Source organism: Artemia franciscana, chromosome 14 (genome assembly GCF_032884065.1).
Source record: "Artemia franciscana chromosome 14, ASM3288406v1, whole genome shotgun sequence".
In the NCBI taxonomy this organism is placed as follows: domain Eukaryota; kingdom Metazoa; phylum Arthropoda; class Branchiopoda; order Anostraca; family Artemiidae; genus Artemia; species Artemia franciscana.
Window position 1 is genome coordinate 31,335,115 of NC_088876.1, and position 19,166 is coordinate 31,354,280.

Genomic DNA, 19,166 nt, shown 5'->3' on the forward strand with positions numbered 1-19,166 from the left:
GTTCAGGGTGCTAGAATATGTTTGAAATTTAATGTTAAGAAGACTTCGTCATTAAGGCTAGGAATAAGTAAAGATGAAAAGGTGACGTTGGGTACCGAAAAAATTGATCAGGTGGGCAGCTTCACTTACCTTGATATCATTATTAGTAAGGACGGTGAGAGCAGTGGAGATGTTGAAAGTAGAATAACTAAGGCTCAGGTTGTTTTATCACAGAAAAAAGTTTGGAAGAATGGGAATATAAATCTGCAAACCAAGATTAGAATATTGGAAGTTACGGTGATGACAGTGGTCAAGTATGGTTCTGAGGCATGGGCGCTCCAAAAAGTGGATGAAGATTTGCTAGATGTTTTCCAGATAAATTACCTACGGATTGTTATGGGTACCCAAATGACTGACCGTATTTCCACTGCACGAAAAGTGTGGTTTAATCCCGCTATTTACGGTTATAATGACAGAGAGCTTGAGATGGCTTAGGCACGTTCTGCAGATGAAGGATGACAGATTGCCGAAGATTGTCCTTTTCGGCCAACCATCAAGGGCTAAACGGAAAGTAGGTCGTCCGTGGCTGGGGATGGAGAATGTCATGGAGAAAGATTTAAGGGAAATAGACACTTCCTGGGACGTTGGAAAGAGGAAGGCTTTGAATAAATTGGGATGGAGGAGGACCGTGAGTAGCTGTGCCAGCCTCAGGCGGCTTGGTGCTACCGCGAGTTGTTAGAGATCCCTTATCTTCTTACTTCAACAATTCATGGCATCAAAATCCATCTAGGATAATTCTGATTGTTTGCTAAGCTATTGGCCCTGCTTTGATTTGTCATCTTTATTAAATTTTCAATACAATATTTTATGTCCTTTACAAACAAATGTTAATCATCTAATTTAAATAATTAATAATAAATAGAGAATTAATAACAAATTTAAAGTTCAATTTAAACATTAAATAAAACTTAAGATTTAATGACCATTTTTATTTGTTGTAAGATTCTCATTTATTTTGCCGTTTTCCTACGATAATCCATAAAGTATGGGATTTTTAGGATACATTTTATCAAATTGTTATTGGTAAAATATCCAAATATAAATACAAATAGTGCTTGACATTTTATTTATTTTTGTCTTCTTTTTAAAACTTCCCTACTTATGATATTTCATAGTGCTTTTTTCATATAGAAAAGTACAGTCAGCCAGGACATAGAAATCAGTTTCATGATCACATGAACTTTTTGAAAACCTGTGCCTTTGCAGAATGTTGAACATCCAATGCTCACAGGAGACTACAAGCCAGTCCATATGTGAAATGGCGCAACAACCTCTAGTAACTGACATCATCAGAGTCTTAAGATAGAGATACTTGGGACATATTATCCACATTAACGACCATAGACTCCCAAAAGCTGCTTTACATTGGTAAAGACAAGGAAGCCATAGCTGAAAAAGACCCAGAAACACGCTTCACTGGTCCAACCAGAGAGATCTAAGCAGCTTCCACGCCTCTATTCAACTATAATGGGAGGATATCACTTCTGCAGCAAACTTGAAAGATGATTGACTGCTCCTCCTTGATGCCCTGAGTGCCTCAGAAGGTATTTGCAGAGCTAAGGGAAGGCTCATTAATCAACATTTTAACATGAAATTTTTTTAACATAAAACATAGTGTTAAATAATAGGCTCTTACCTTCTCTCATTTTGCCATATTTCTTTTGGTACACCAATACTCAGATTCTTGTAAGGAATTCCCTTAATGGGTTCACTGGGCTTTGCATCTTTTCTCAGTCCTCTATAAGTTTTTAGACCCCTTACTGAGTATACTAATGGACTGACTCCATGAACTTGAGTTTTGCCACATCCAACAACAGCAAGCAGTACCCCACTCATCTGAAATTAACAGAAAAAACCTGCTAAAATTGACATTGAAATTATGGTGAGGAATTAAGTTTTAGCTCAATAGATCGCAAATAAGATGAGCAGATTGCGCCTTTGAAGGGAAGTGAGGAAGCATCTTGTAAATGGCTAACTTGTTGGCCAAATACCTGACCTTTCCTGACCATGTATTATACAATATGATTCATAAGCCCCACCTTTCTGTTTCAAAGGAAGAAATCCTCTGTGTATGAGTTGACAAAAAAAAGAGTCAAGAGCTCATATGGCACTTGTGACGAGGTCAAAACCTAAAATTAGACTCGGTACTAAAGTTATCGCTTTTATATCGATTTTAGAGTTATCAATCCGATCTGAATTGAAAATAGAACATCTGAGACATGAGACACTTTCATATATCAAGTTTCGTTAAGATCCGATCACCCGTTCGTAAGATACACGCCTCAATTTCACAATTTCCCCTCCATCCAGCCCCCCCCCCTCCCTAGATGGTTGAATTTGAAAAACAACTGTTATCAAGTGAATTTGTGCTGGTCCCTGACACGTCTACCAACTTTCATTGTCCTAGCACGTCTAGAAACACCGAACTCGCCAAATCACTGGGAATCCATCCCCAGCTCCCCCAAAGAGATCGGATCCGGTTCAGTTATGTCAAATCTAAGACTTGTGCTCATTCTTTCCAACAAATTTTGTCCCGATCTCTCCACTCTTCCCAAGATTTCCGGTTTTCCCCTCCAACTCCCCCCCAATATCACTGGATCCGGTCAGGATTTAAAATAAGGGCTCTGAGACACAAGGTCCTTCTAAATATCAAATTTCATTTAGATTCGATCACCCGTTCGCAAGTTAAAAACACCTCATTTTTTCTAATTTTTCCAAATTAACCGTCCTTCCACTTCCTCCCCCCCCCAGATGGTCAAATCGGGGAAGCAATTTTTTCTAATTTGATCTGGTCTGGTCCCTGATACACCTGGCAACTTTCATTGTCCTAGCTTATCTGGAAGTACCCGAACTAGCAAAACCAGGACAAATAATTAGGTGCCCCAACTCCCCCAAACAGAGCGAATACGGTCCAGTTATGTAAATCACGTATCTAGGACTTGTGCAAATTCTTCCAATCAAGTTTCATCCCGATCTCTCTACTCTAAGCATTTTCCAAGATTTCCGGTTCCCCCCAACTCACCCCAATGACACTGGACCCGGTCGGGATTCAAATAAGAGACCTGAGTTACGAGATACTTCTAAATATCAAATGTAATTAAGATCCAATCACTCCTTCCACTCTAAGCGTTTTCCAAGATTTCAGGTGTCCCCCTCCAACTCCCCCCAATGTCGCCGGATCCAGTCAGGATTTTAAATAAGAGCTCTTAGACAGAGTATCTTTCTAAATATCGAATTTCAATAGGATCAGATCACCCTTTCGCAATTTAAAAATACCTTGTTTTTCTAATTTTTTCGAATTAGCCCCCCCCCAGATGGTCGAATCGGGGAAACGACTATTTCTAATTTAATTTGGTCTGGTCCCTGATACGCCTGCCAAATTTCATCGTCCTAGCTTATCTGAAAGTGCTCAAACTAGCAAAACCGGAATAGACAGACACTCAGACAGACAGACTGACGTACCGACAAAAATTGCGATCGCTATATGCCACCTGGTAAATACCAAGTGCCATATAATGTGTGTGTGTGTGTGTGTGTGTGTGTGTGTGTGTGTGTGTGTGTGTGTGTGTGTGTGTGTGTGTGTGTGTGTGTGTGTGTGTGTGTGTGTGTGTGTGTGTGTGTGTGTGTGTGTGTGTGTGTGTGTGTGTGTGTGTGTGTGTGTGTGTGTGTGTGTGTGTGTGTGTGTGTGTGTGTGTGTGTGTGTGTGTGTGTGTGTGTGTGTGTGTGTGTGTGTGTGTGTGTGTGTGTGTGTGTGTGTGTGTGTGTGTGTGTGTGTGTGTGTGTGTGTGTGTGTGTGTGTGTGTGTGTGTGTGTGTGTGTGTGTGTGTGTGTGTGTGTGTGTGTGTGTGTGTGTGTGTGTGTGTGTGTGTGTGTGTGTGTGTGTGTGTGTGTGTGTGTGTGTGTGTGTGTGTGTGTGTGTGTGTGTGTGTGTGTGTGTGTGTGTGTGTGTGTGTGTGTGTGTGTGTGTGTGTGTGTGTGTGTGTGTGTGTGTGTGTGTGTGTGTGTGTGTGTGTGTGTGTGTGTGTGTGTGTGTGTGTGTGTGTGTGTGTGTGTGTGTGTGTGTGTGTGTGTGTGTGTGTGTGTGTGTGTGTGTGTGTGTGTGTGTGTGTGTGTGTGTGTGTGTGTGTGTGTGTGTGTGTGTGTGTGTGTGTGTGTGTGTGTGTGTGTGTGTGTGTGTGTGTGTGTGTGTGTGTGTGTGTGTGTGTGTGTGTGTGTGTGTGTGTGTGTGTGTGTGTGTGTTCAAAAAGAGTCCAAAAATCATATAATAGGCCCTTTGGGGTGGACAGAACCCCGCACAGTCTAAGGTTAAGTGTTGTAAGTTGTGCCCCAGCAGCATATAAGGTTTTTGTGGAAGGGGTGGTCTTGTGAACTTTAGATGAGACTCATTCGATTGGATATCCCTGACATCCTCTTTTCCCAAAACAAATGCAACTATTGTGAGATAGCCACTTTGTTACCAATAGCCCAAAAATCATATAACAATCTCTTTAGGGTAGATACAAACCCCCAGAACCCATGGGCAAGGGGTGGAAGTTATGCCCAGAGCATATAAGGATTTTATGGAATGGGTAGTTGCACAAACTTTGGATCAGATGGAGCTCATTTGATTGGAGGTTAGAAGTTCTAGTGCTCTTTTTAAGATTCAAAAGTGAATGGAGGGACGCCATCCCTCTCCTCCCCTCCCAAGCCAATTATTCCAAAAAATTGATATACAATAGAAATTTTAAGAGAGCTATTTTGCTCAGCATTGTTGAAAGGTCCAGTATAGGGGATGTTAACCTCCCCACAGTCCTCAGTGCCAGGATTACAAGTTAAGCAATTCGTTCATTGGTTACACATAGTATATGTTATTAAGAAAAGTGTGCATGTTTGAACTTTACTTTCCAAGAAGACGAAGGGTATTCAGGTGAGCCTTTCAGAGAATATTGAGGGGAGTGTTGAATTAAATCAAAACACGTTATGTGTACATGGATTGTCAAAAGGGTACAACACAGGAATAACTGAGCAAATTCATTTGGAAAACTCACGAATGATAAGGGAGATGATCAAAAAGGCAATACTTGCATGCTATCAATTCTACTACAGCTACCACCGGTACTGCTACCAAACTACTCCATTTACAGTATTAAGGGGAAATTAGAACTAAATCAAAAGATGCTTTGTGCATGCACATTGTCAAAATGGCGTATCTCCAGAATTGATTTGGGTATTGAGTTGAAACTTTCAGACAATACTTAGAGGGCAAGATCATGTCACCAAAAGGCAATATGTGCACACTACTGCTAATACTACTGTTACTGATACATTTACTGCTACCACTATAACTACTTCTATTGTAACTACTTGTAGGGCTAAGAGCATTGAGATGACAATTTCAAGAAGTATATAAACAAACAGGTTATCAAAAGGACATATCAGCATTGTCTTAGCAATGGCTGATTGTATTAAGTTGAAACTTCCAGGACTTGATGAGAGGGATGTTCAACTGACCAAAAGGCGATAGGTTAATGCTACTGCTGCTATTAGTACTACTGCTATTCAATACTATTTCTACTAATATCAATACTGCTACTGTGACTAGTATTAAACTATGCCTAAGGGCATGAAGGTAAAATTTTCAAGAAATTTTTAGGGGGGGGAGATGAACTGATTCAGAACACGCCCTCTGTATGCAGGTTTTCAAAAGGGTGTAACAGCAAAATCTTAGGGACAGTTTGGTGTGGAGTTGAAACTAGCAGGGCTTGTTGTGAGGGATACTGAAATAACCAAAAGAAAATATTTGCATCCTAATGCTAATGCTACTGCATCTACTCGTACTACTGTTACTGTTATTATTATTACTACCTCTATTACTGCTACTGCCACTAAAGCTTGGAATTCTACAATTAATTTTAAAGCTGCTACTACTAATACTGCAATTAAAACTAAGGATATTTTGGCGATAAATTTGTATAGAAACTGCTGAAGTTGTATAGAAACTGTACAGAACCAAATTGAAACACACAATGCTCACATAGGGTGTCAAGCAGACGCATCAGAAATACTTCGGGAATGATTGATGGTATGAATTAAGCTCAAGCTTTCAGTTTATGTTGAAGGGGATGTTGATGAAACCAAAGGCGCTATGCACATACTGTTACTAATACTGTTCGAGTCAAAATTTTGAGACAGCTATTTTGTTCATCATAGTAGAACGATGCAGCAACTATGTCTTGAGGGATATTGGGCATGTCAACCTCCCACAATTATACAATTAGCCCATTATGCTTTAAAACTAAATATTACTTTAATATAAATCAAAACGCATTGTGTTTATTGTTGCCTATAAGACACCTCAGCAATATATTGAGAACAACTGGGAGTAATAAGTTGAAACTTTTAGATACTACTATGACTGCTTTGGCTCTTACATTTTAAATAAATAAAACGAGTGTAAGTGTATCCAGGTTGTCAAAAAGAATGAATAGAATCTTTTGGGAGTGATTTTAAGTTGTTTTTTTTTTTTTCAGGTCAACTTCACAAACTATAAAATTAAATTAAAAAATACTGTTTGTTTCAGACAGCTATTTTGTTCATCATAGTAGAACGATCCAGCAAAATCGAATTTTGAGACAGCTATTTTGTTCATCATAGTAGAACGATCCAGCAACTATGTCTTGAGGGATATTGGGCATGTCAACCTCCCACAATTATACAATTAGCCCATTATGCTTTAAAACTAAATATTACTTTAATATAAATGTGTGTGTGTGTGTGTGTGTGTGTGTGTGTGTGTGTGTGTGTGTGTGTGTGTGTGTGTGTGTGTGTGTGTGTGTGTGTGTGTGTGTGTGTGTGTGTGTGTGTGTGTGTGTGTGTGTGTGTGTGTGTGTGTTCAAAAAGAGTCCAAAAATCATATAATAGGCCCTTTGGGGTGGACAGAACCCCGCACAGTCTAAGGTTAAGTGTTGTAAGTTGTGCCCCAGCAGCATATAAGGTTTTTGTGGAAGGGGTGGTCTTGTGAACTTTAGATGAGACTCATTCGATTGGATATCCCTGACATCCTCTTTTCCCAAAACAAATGCAACTATTGTGAGATAGCCACTTTGTTACCAATATCCCAAAAATCATATAACAATCTCTTTAGGGTAGATACAAACCCCCAGAACCCATGGGCAAGGGGTGGAAGTTATGCCCAGAGCATATAAGGATTTTATGGAATGGGTAGTTGCACAAACTTTGGATCAGATGGAGCTCATTTGATTGGAGGTTAGAAGTTCTAGTGCTCTTTTTAAGATTCAAAAGTGAATGGAGGGACGTCAGCCCTCTCCCCCCCTCCCAAGCCAATTATTCCAAAAAATTGATATACAATAGAAATTTTAAGAGAGCTATTTTGCTCAGCATTGTTGAAAGGTCCAGTATAGGGGATGTTAACCTCCCCACAGTCCTCAGGGCCAGGATTACAAGTTAGGCAATTCGTTCATTGGTTACACATAGTATATGTTATTAAGAAAAGTGTGCATGTTTGAACTTTACTTTCCAAGAAGACGAAGGGTATTCAGGTGAGCCTTTCAGAGAATATTGAGGGGAGTGTTGAATTAAATCAAAACACGTTATGTGTACATGGATTGGCAAAAGGGTACAACACAGGAATAACTGAGTATATTCATTTGGAAAACTCACGAATGATAAGGGAGATGATCAAAAAGGCAATACTTGCATGCTATCAATTCTACTACAGCTACCACCGCTACTGCTACCAAACTACTCCATTTACAGTATTAAGGGGAAATTAGAACTAAATCAAAAGATGCTTTGTGCATGCACATTGTCAAAATGGCGTATCTCCAGAATTGATTTGGGTATTGAGTTGAAACTTTCAGACAATACTTAGAGGGCAAGATCATGTCACCAAAAGGCAATATGTGCACACTACTGCTAATACTACTGTTACTGATACATTTACTGCTACCACTATAACTACTTCTATTGTAACTACTTGTAGGGCTAAGAGCATTGAGATAACAATTTCAAGAAGTATATAAACAAACAGGTTATCAAAAGGACATATCAGCATTGTCTTAGCAATGGCTGATTGTATTAAGTTGAAACTTACAGGACTTGATGAGAGGGATGTTCAACTGACCAAAAGGCGATAGGTTAATGCTACTGCTGCTATTAGTACTACTGCTATTCAATACTATTTCTACTAGTATCAATACTGCTACTGTGACTAGTATTAAACTATGCCTAAAGGCATGAAGGTAAAATTTTCAAGAAATTTTTAGGGGGGGAGATGAACTGAATCAGAACACGCCCTCTGTATGCAGGTTTTCAAAAGGGTGTAACAGCAAAATCTTAGGGACAGTTTGGTGTGGAGTTGAAACTAACAGGGCTTGTTGTGAGGGATACTGAAATAACCAAAAGAAAATATTTGCATCCTAATGCTAATGCTACTGCATCTACTCGTACTACTGTTACTGTTATTATTATTACTACCTCTATTACTGCTACTGCCACTAAAGCTTGGAATTCTACAATTAATTTTAAAGCTGCTACTACTAATACTGCAATTAAAACTAAGGATATTTTAGCGATAAATTTGTATAGAAACTACTGAATTTGTATAGAAACTGTACAGAACCAAATTGAAACACACAATGCTCACATAGGGTGTCAAGCAGACGCATCAGAAATACTTCGGGAATGATTGATGGTATGAATTAAGCTCAAGCTTTCAGTTTATGTTGAAGGGGATGTTGATGAAACCAAAGGCGCTATGCACATACTGTTACTAATACTGTTCGAGTCAAAATTTTGAGACAGCTATTTTGTTCATCATAGTAGAACGATGCAGCAACTATGTCTTGAGGGATATTGGGCATGTCAACCTCCCACAATTATACAATTAGCCCATTATGCTTTAAAACTAAATATTACTTTAATATAAATCAAAACGCATTTGTGTTTATTGTTGCCTATAAGACACCTCAGCAATATATTGAGAACAACTGGGAGTAATAAGTTGAAACTTTTAGATACTACTATGACTGCTTTGGCTCTTACATTTTAAATAAATAAAAAGAGTGTAAGTGTATCCAGGTTGTCAAAAAGAATGAATAGAATCTTTTGGGAGTGATTTTAAGTTGTTTTTTTTTTTTTCAGGTCAACTTCACAAACTATAAAATTAAATTAAAAAATACTGTTTGTTTCAGACAGCTATTTTGTTCATCATAGTAGAACGATCCAGCAAAATCGAATTTTGAGACAGCTATTTTGTTCATCATAGTAGAACGATCCAGCAACTATGTCTTGAGGGATATTGGGCATGTCAACCTCCCACAATTATACAATTAGCCCATTATGCTTTAAAACTAAATATTACTTTAATATAAATGTGTGTGTGTGTGTGTGTGTGTGTGTGTGTGTGTGTGTGTGTGTGTGTGTGTGTGTGTGTGTGTGTGTGTGTGTGTGTGTGTGTGTGTGTGTGTGTGTGTGTGTGTGTGTGTGTGTGTGTGTGTGTGTGTGTTCAAAAAGAGTCCAAAAATCATATAATAGGCCCTTTGGGGTGGACAGAACCCCGCACAGTCTAAGGTTAAGTGTTGTAAGTTGTGCCCCAGCAGCATATAAGGTTTTTGTGGAAGGGGTGGTCTTGTGAACTTTAGATGAGACTCATTCGATTGGATATCCCTGACATCCTCTTTTCCCAAAACAAATGCAACTATTGTGAGATAGCCACTTTGTTACCAATAGCCCAAAAATCATATAACAATCTCTTTAGGGTAGATACAAACCCCCAGAACCCATGGGCAAGGGGTGGAAGTTATGCCCAGAGCATATAAGGATTTTATGGAATGGGTAGTTGCACAAACTTTGGATCAGATGGAGCTCATTTGATTGGAGGTTAGAAGTTCTAGTGCTCTTTTTAAGATTCAAAAGTGAATGGAGGGACGCCATCCCTCTCCTCCCCTCCCAAGCCAATTATTCCAAAAAATTGATATACAATAGAAATTTTAAGAGAGCTATTTTGCTCAGCATTGTTGAAAGGTCCAGTATAGGGGATGTTAACCTCCCCACAGTCCTCAGGGCCAGGATTACAAGTTAGGCAATTCGTTCATTGGTTACACATAGTATATGTTATTAAGAAAAGTGTGCATGTTTGAACTTTACTTTCCAAGAAGACGAAGGGTATTCAGGTGAGCCTTTCAGAGAATATTGAGGGGAGTGTTGAATTAAATCAAAACACGTTATGTGTACATGGATTGGCAAAAGGGTACAACACAGGAATAACTGAGCAAATTCATTTGGAAAACTCACGAATGATAAGGGAGATGATCAAAAAGGCAATACTTGCATGCTATCAATTCTACTACAGCTACCACCGGTACTGCTACCAAACTACTCCATTTACAGTATTAAGGGGAAATTAGAACTAAATCAAAAGATGCTTTGTGCATGCACATTGTCAAAATGGCGTATCTCCAGAATTGATTTGGGTATTGAGTTGAAACTTTCAGACAATACTTAGAGGGCAAGATCATGTCACCAAAAGGCAATATGTGCACACTACTGCTAATACTACTGTTACTGATACATTTACTGCTACCACAATAACTACTTCTATTGTAACTACTTGTAGGGCTAAGAGCATTGAGATGACAATTTCAAGAAGTATATAAACAAACAGGTTATCAAAAGGACATATCAGCATTGTCTTAGCAATGGCTGATTGTATTAAGTTGAAACTTACAGGACTTGATGAGAGGGATGTTCAACTGACCAAAAGGCGATAGGTTAATGCTACTGCTGCTATTAGTACTACTGCTATTCAATACTATTTCTACTAGTATCAATACTGCTACTGTGACTAGTATTAAACTATGCCTAAGGGCATGAAGGTAAAATTTTCAAGAAATTTTTAGGGGGGGGAGATGAACTGAATCAGAACACGCCCTCTGTATGCAGGTTTTCAAAAGGGTGTAACAGCAAAATCTTAGGGACAGTTTGGTGTGGAGTTGAAACTAGCAGGGCTTGTTGTGAGGGATACTGAAATAACCAAAAGAAAATATTTGCATCCTAATGCTAATGCTACTGCATCTACTCGTACTACTGTTACTGTTATTATTATTACTACCTCTATTACTGCTACTGCCACTAAAGCTTGGAATTCTACAATTAATTTTAAAGCTGCTACTACTAATACTGCAATTAAAACTAAGGATATTTTAGCGATAAATTTGTATAGAAACTACTGAATTTGTATAGAAACTGTACAGAACCAAATTGAAACACACAATGCTCACATAGGGTGTCAAGCAGACGCATCAGAAATACTTCGGGAATGATTGATGGTATGAATTAAGCTCAAGCTTTCAGTTTATGTTGAAGGGGATGTTGATGAAACCAAAGGCGCTATGCACATACTGTTACTAATACTGTTCGAGTCAAAATTTTGAGACAGCTATTTTGTTCATCATAGTAGAACGATGCAGCAACTATGTCTTGAGGGATATTGGGCATGTCAACCTCCCACAATTATACAATTAGCCCATTATGCTTTAAAACTAAATATTACTTTAATATAAATCAAAACGCATTGTGTTTATTGTTGCCTATAAGACACCTCAGCAATATATTGAGAACAACTGGGAGTAATAAGTTGAAACTTTTAGATACTACTATGACTGCTTTGGCTCTTACATTTTAAATAAATAAAACGAGTGTAAGTGTATCCAGGTTGTCAAAAAGAATGAATAGAATCTTTTGGGAGTGATTTTAAGTTGTTTTTTTTTTTTTCAGGTCAACTTCACAAACTATAAAATTAAATTAAAAAATACTGTTTGTTTCAGACAGCTATTTTGTTCATCATAGTAGAACGATCCAGCAAAATCGAATTTTGAGACAGCTATTTTGTTCATCATAGTAGAACGATCCAGCAACTATGTCTTGAGGGATATTGGGCATGTCAACCTCCCACAATTATACAATTAGCCCATTATGCTTTAAAACTAAATATTACTTTAATATAAATGTGTGTGTGTGTGTGTGTGTGTGTGTGTGTGTGTGTGTGTGTGTGTGTGTGTGTGTGTGTGTGTGTGTGTGTGTGTGTGTGTGTGTGTGTGTGTGTGTGTGTGTGTGTGTGTGTGTGTGTGTGTTCAAAAAGAGTCCAAAAATCATATAATAGGCCCTTTGGGGTGGACAGAACCCCGCACAGTCTAAGGTTAAGTGTTGTAAGTTGTGCCCCAGCAGCATATAAGGTTTTTGTGGAAGGGGTGGTCTTGTGAACTTTAGATGAGACTCATTCGATTGGATATCCCTGACATCCTCTTTTCCCAAAACAAATGCAACTATTGTGAGATAGCCACTTTGTTACCAATAGCCCAAAAATCATATAACAATCTCTTTAGGGTAGATACAAACCCCCAGAACCCATGGGCAAGGGGTGGAAGTTATGCCCAGAGCATATAAGGATTTTATGGAATGGGTAGTTGCACAAACTTTGGATCAGATGGAGCTCATTTGATTGGAGGTTAGAAGTTCTAGTGCTCTTTTTAAGATTCAAAAGTGAATGGAGGGACGCCATCCCTCTCCTCCCCTCCCAAGCCAATTATTCCAAAAAATTGATATACAATAGAAATTTTAAGAGAGCTATTTTGCTCAGCATTGTTGAAAGGTCCAGTATAGGGGATGTTAACCTCCCCACAGTCCTCAGTGCCAGGATTACAAGTTAAGCAATTCGTTCATTGGTTACACATAGTATATGTTATTAAGAAAAGTGTGCATGTTTGAACTTTACTTTCCAAGAAGACGAAGGGTATTCAGGTGAGCCTTTCAGAGAATATTGAGGGGAGTGTTGAATTAAATCAAAACACGTTATGTGTACATGGATTGTCAAAAGGGTACAACACAGGAATAACTGAGCAAATTCATTTGGAAAACTCACGAATGATAAGGGAGATGATCAAAAAGGCAATACTTGCATGCTATCAATTCTACTACAGCTACCACCGGTACTGCTACCAAACTACTCCATTTACAGTATTAAGGGGAAATTAGAACTAAATCAAAAGATGCTTTGTGCATGCACATTGTCAAAATGGCGTATCTCCAGAATTGATTTGGGTATTGAGTTGAAACTTTCAGACAATACTTAGAGGGCAAGATCATGTCACCAAAAGGCAATATGTGCACACTACTGCTAATACTACTGTTACTGATACATTTACTGCTACCACAATAACTACTTCTATTGTAACTACTTGTAGGGCTAAGAGCATTGAGATAACAATTTCAAGAAGTATATAAACAAACAGGTTATCAAAAGGACATATCAGCATTGTCTTAGCAATGGCTGATTGTATTAAGTTGAAACTTACAGGACTTGATGAGAGGGATGTTCAACTGACCAAAAGGCGATAGGTTAATGCTACTGCTGCTATTAGTACTACTGCTATTCAATACTATTTCTACTAATATCAATACTGCTACTGTGACTAGTATTAAACTATGCCTAAGGGCATGAAGGTAAAATTTTCAAGAAATTTTTAGGGGGGGGAGATGAACTGATTCAGAACACGCCCTCTGTATGCAGGTTTTCAAAAGGGTGTAACAGCAAAATCTTAGGGACAGTTTGGTGTGGAGTTGAAACTAGCAGGGCTTGTTGTGAGGGATACTGAAATAACCAAAAGAAAATATTTGCATCCTAATGCTAATGCTACTGCATCTACTCGTACTACTGTTACTGTTATTATTATTACTACCTCTATTACTGCTACTGCCACTAAAGCTTGGAATTCTACAATTAATTTTAAAGCTGCTACTACTAATACTGCAATTAAAACTAAGGATATTTCAGCAATAAATTTGTATAGAAACTGCTGAAGTTGTATAGAAACTGTACAGAACCAAATTGAAACACACAATGCTCACATAGGGTGTCAAGCAGACGCATCAGAAATACTTCGGGAATGATTGATGGTATGAATTAAGCTCAAGCTTTCAGTTTATGTTGAAGGGGATGTTGATGAAACCAAAGGCGCTATGCACATACTGTTACTAATACTGTTCGAGTCAAAATTTTGAGACAGCTATTTTGTTCATCATAGTAGAACGATGCAGCAACTATGTCTTGAGGGATATTGGGCATGTCAACCTCCCACAATTATACAATTAGCCCATTATGCTTTAAAACTAAATATTACTTTAATATAAATCAAAACGCATTGTGTTTATTGTTGCCTATAAGACACCTCAGCAATATATTGAGAACAACTGGGAGTAATAAGTTGAAACTTTTAGATACTACTATGACTGCTTTGGCTCTTACATTTTAAATAAATAAAACGAGTGTAAGTGTATCCAGGTTGTCAAAAAGAATGAATAGAATCTTTTGGGAGTGATTTTAAGTTGTTTTTTTTTTTTCAGGTCAACTTCACAAACTATAAAATTAAATTAAAAAATACTGTTTGTTTCAGACAGCTATTTTGTTCATCATAGTAGAACGATCCAGCAAAATCGAATTTTGAGACAGCTATTTTGTTCATCATAGTAGAACGATCCAGCAACTATGTCTTGAGGGATATTGGGCATGTCAACCTCCCACAATTATACAATTAGCCCATTATGCTTTAAAACTAAATATTACTTTAATATAAATGTGTGTGTGTGTGTGTGTGTGTGTGTGTGTGTGTGTGTGTGTGTGTGTGTGTGTGTGTGTGTGTGTGTGTGTGTGTGTGTGTGTGTGTGTGTGTGTGTGTGTGTGTGTGTGTGTGTGTGTGTGTTCAAAAAGAGTCCAAAAATCATATAATAGGCCCTTTGGGGTGGACAGAACCCCGCACAGTCTAAGGTTAAGTGTTGTAAGTTGTGCCCCAGCAGCATATAAGGTTTTTGTGGAAGGGGTGGTCTTGTGAACTTTAGATGAGACTCATTCGATTGGATATCCCTGACATCCTCTTTTCCCAAAACAAATGCAACTATTGTGAGATAGCCACTTTGTTACCAATATCCCAAAAATCATATAACAATCTCTTTAGGGTAGATACAAACCCCCAGAACCCATGGGCAAGGGGTGGAAGTTATGCCCAGAGCATATAAGGATTTTATGGAATGGGTAGTTGCACAAACTTTGGATCAGATGGAGCTCATTTGATTGGAGGTTAGAAGTTCTAGTGCTCTTTTTAAGATTCAAAAGTGAATGGAGGGACGTCAGCCCTCTCCCCCCCTCCCAAGCCAATTATTCCAAAAAATTGATATACAATAGAAATTTTAAGAGAGCTATTTTGCTCAGCATTGTTGAAAGGTCCAGTATAGGGGATGTTAACCTCCCCACAGTCCTCAGTGCCAGGATTACAAGTTAAGCAATTCGTTCATTGGTTACACATAGTATATGTTATTAAGAAAAGTGTGCATGTTTGAACTTTACTTTCCAAGAAGACGAAGGGTATTCAGGTGAGCCTTTCAGAGAATATTGAGGGGAGTGTTGAATTAAATCAAAACACGTTATGTGTACATGGATTGTCAAAAGGGTACAACACAGGAATAACTGAGCAAATTCATTTGGAAAACTCACGAATGATAAGGGAGATGATCAAAAAGGCAATACTTGCATGCTATCAATTCTACTACAGCTACCACCGGTACTGCTACCAAACTACTCCATTTACAGTATTAAGGGGAAATTAGAAGTAAATCAAAAGATGCTTTGTGCAGGCACATTGTCAAAATGGCGTATCTCCAGAATTGATTTGGGTATTGAGTTGAAACTTTCAGACAATACTTAGAGGGCAAGATCATGTCACCAAAAGGCAATATGTGCACACTACTGCTAATACTACTGTTACTGATACATTTACTGCTACCACTATAACTACTTCTATTGTAACTACTTGTAGGGCTAAGAGCATTGAGATAACAATTTCAAGAAGTATATAAACAAACAGGTTATCAAAAGGACATATCAGCATTGTCTTAGCAATGGCTGATTGTATTAAGTTGAAACTTACAGGACTTGATGAGAGGGATGTTCAACTGACCAAAAGGCGATAGGTTAATGCTACTGCTGCTATTAGTACTACTGCTATTCAATACTATTTCTACTAGTATCAATACTGCTACTGTGACTAGTATTAAACTATGCCTAAAGGCATGAAGGTAAAATTTTCAAGAAATTTTTAGGGGGGGAGATGAACTGAATCAGAACACGCCCTCTGTATGCAGGTTTTCAAAAGGGTGTAACAGCAAAATCTTAGGGACAGTTTGGTGTGGAGTTGAAACTAGCAGGGCTTGTTGTGAGGGATACTGAAATAACCAAAAGAAAATATTTGCATCCTAATGCTAATGCTACTGCATCTACTCGTACTACTGTTACTGTTATTATTATTACTACCTCTATTACTGCTACTGCCACTAAAGCTTGGAATTCTACAATTAATTTTACAGCTGCTACTACTAATACTGCAATTAAAACTAAGGATATTTCAGCAATAAATTTGTATAGAAACTGCTGAAGTTGTATAGAAACTGTACAGAACCAAATTGAAACACACAATGCTCACATAGGGTGTCAAGCAGACGCATCAGAAATACTTCGGGAATGATTGATGGTATGAATTAAGCTCAAGCTTTCAGTTTATGTTGAAGGGGATGTTGATGAAACCAAAGGCGCTATGCACATACTGTTACTAATACTGTTCGAGTCAAAATTTTGAGACAGCTATTTTGTTCATCATAGTAGAACGATCCAGCAACTATGTCTTGAGGGATATTGGGCATGTCAACCTCCCACAATTATACAATTAGCCCATTATGCTTTAAAACTAAATATTACTTTAATATAAATCAAAACGCATTGTGTTTATTGTTGCCTATAAGACACCTCAGCAATATATTGAGAACAACTGGGAGTAATAAGTTGAAACTTTTAGATACTACTATGACTGCTTTGGCTCTTACATTTTAAATAAATAAAACGAGTGTAAGTGTATCCAGGTTGTCAAAAAGAATGAATAGAATCTTTTGGGAGTGATTTTAAGTTGTTTTTTTTTTTTCAGGTCAACTTCACAAACTATAAAATTAAATTAAAAAATACTGTTTGTTTCAGACAGCTATTTTGTTCATCATAGTAGAACGATCCAGCAAAATCGAATTTTGAGACAGCTATTTTGTTCATCATAGTAGAACGATCCAGCAACTATGTCTTGAGGGATATTGGGCATGTCAACCTCCCACAATTATACAATTAGCCCATTATGCTTTAAAACTAAATATTACTTTAATATAAATGTGTGTGTGTGTGTGTGTGTGTGTGTGTGTGTGTGTGTGTGTGTGTGTGTGTGTGTGTGTGTGTGTGTGTGTGTGTGTGTGTGTGTGTGTGTGTGTGTGTGTGTGTGTGTGTGTGTGTGTGTTCAAAAAGAGTCCAAAAATCATATAATAGGCCCTTTGGGGTGGACAGAACCCCGCACAGTCTAAGGTTAAGTGTTGTAAGTTGTGCCCCAGCAGCATATAAGGTTTTTGTGGAAGGGGTGGTCTTGTGAACTTTAGATGAGACTCATTCGATTGGATATCCCTGACATCCTCTTTTCCCAAAACAAATGCAACTATTGTGAGATAGCCACTTTGTTACCAATAGCCCAAAAATCATATAACAATCTCTTTAGGGTAGATACAAACCCCCAGAACCCATGGGCAAGGGGTGGAAGTTATGCCCAGAGCATATAAGGATTTTATGGAATGGGTAGTTGCACAAACTTTGGATCAGATGGAGCTCATTTGATTGGAGGTTAGAAGTTCTAGTGCTCTTTTTAAGATTCAAAAGTGAATGGAGGGACGCCATCCCTCTCCTCCCCTCCCAAGCCAATTATTCCAAAAAATTGATATACAATAGTAATTTTAAGAGAGCTATTTTGCTCAGCATTGTTGAAAGGTCCAGTATAGGGGATGTTAACCTCCCCACAGTCCTCAGGGCCAGGATTACAAGTTAGGCAATTCGTTCATTGGTTACACATAGTATATGTTATTAAGAAAAGTGTGCATGTTTGAACTTTACTTTCCAAGAAGACGAAGGGTATTCAGGTGAGCCTTTCAGAGAATATTGAGGGGAGTGTTGAATTAAATCAAAACACGTTATGTGTACATGGATTGTCAAAAGGGTACAACACAGGAATAACTGAGTATATTCATTTGGAAAACTCACGAATGATAAGGGAGATGATCAAAAAGGCAATACTTGCATGCTATCAATTCTACTACAGCTACCACCGCTACTGCTACCAAACTACTCCATTTACAGTATTAAGGGGAAATTAGAACTAAATCAAAAGATGCTTTGTGCATGCACATTGTCAAAATGGCGTATCTCCAGAATTGATTTGGGTATTGAGTTGAAACTTTCAGACAATACTTAGAGGGCAAGATCATGTCACCAAAAGGCAATATGTGCACACTACTGCTAATACTACTGTTACTGATACATTTACTGCTACCACTATAACTACTTCTATTGTAACTACTTGTAGGGCTAAGAGCATTGAGATAACAATTTCAAGAAGTATATAAACAAACAGGTTATCAAAAGGACATATCAGCATTGTCTTAGCAATGGCTGATTGTATTAAGTTGAAACTTACAGGACTTGATGAGAGGGATGTTCAACTGACCAAAAGGCGATAGGTTAATGCTACTGCTGCTATTAGTACTACTGCTATTCAATACTATTTCTACTAGTATCAATACTGCTACTGTGACTAGTATTAAACTATGCCTAAGGGCATGAAGGTAAAATTTTCAAGAAATTTTTAGGGGGGGAGATGAACTGAATCAGAACACGCCCTCTGTATGCAGGTTTTCAAAAGGGTGTAACAGCAAAATCTTAGGGACAGTTTGGTGTGGAGTTGAAACTAACAGGGCTTGTTGTGAGGGATACTGAAATAACCAAAAGAAAATATTTGCATCCTAATGCTAATGCTACTGCATCTACTCGTACTACTGTTACTGTTATTATTATTACTACCTCTATTACTGCTACTGCCACTAAAGCTTGGAATTCTACAATTAATTTTACAGCTGCTACTACTAATACTGCAATTAAAACTAAGGATATTTCAGCAATAAATTTGTATAGAAACTGCTGAAGTTGTATAGAAACTGTACAGAAC

General features: G+C 38.0%; 1 protein-coding gene across 1 annotated transcript in view; it reads right to left on the bottom strand.

Annotated features, from left to right (window-relative positions):
* Positions 1–19,166, bottom strand: part of LOC136035573 (NAD(P) transhydrogenase, mitochondrial-like) — a gene marked incomplete in the record, with an annotated part of 125,344 nt that overhangs the window by 96,880 nt on the left and 9,298 nt on the right. Inside the window, 1 exon segment of the mRNA XM_065717448.1 lies at positions 1,676–1,875. Coding sequence (XP_065573520.1) covers positions 1,676–1,875 — 200 coding nt within the window.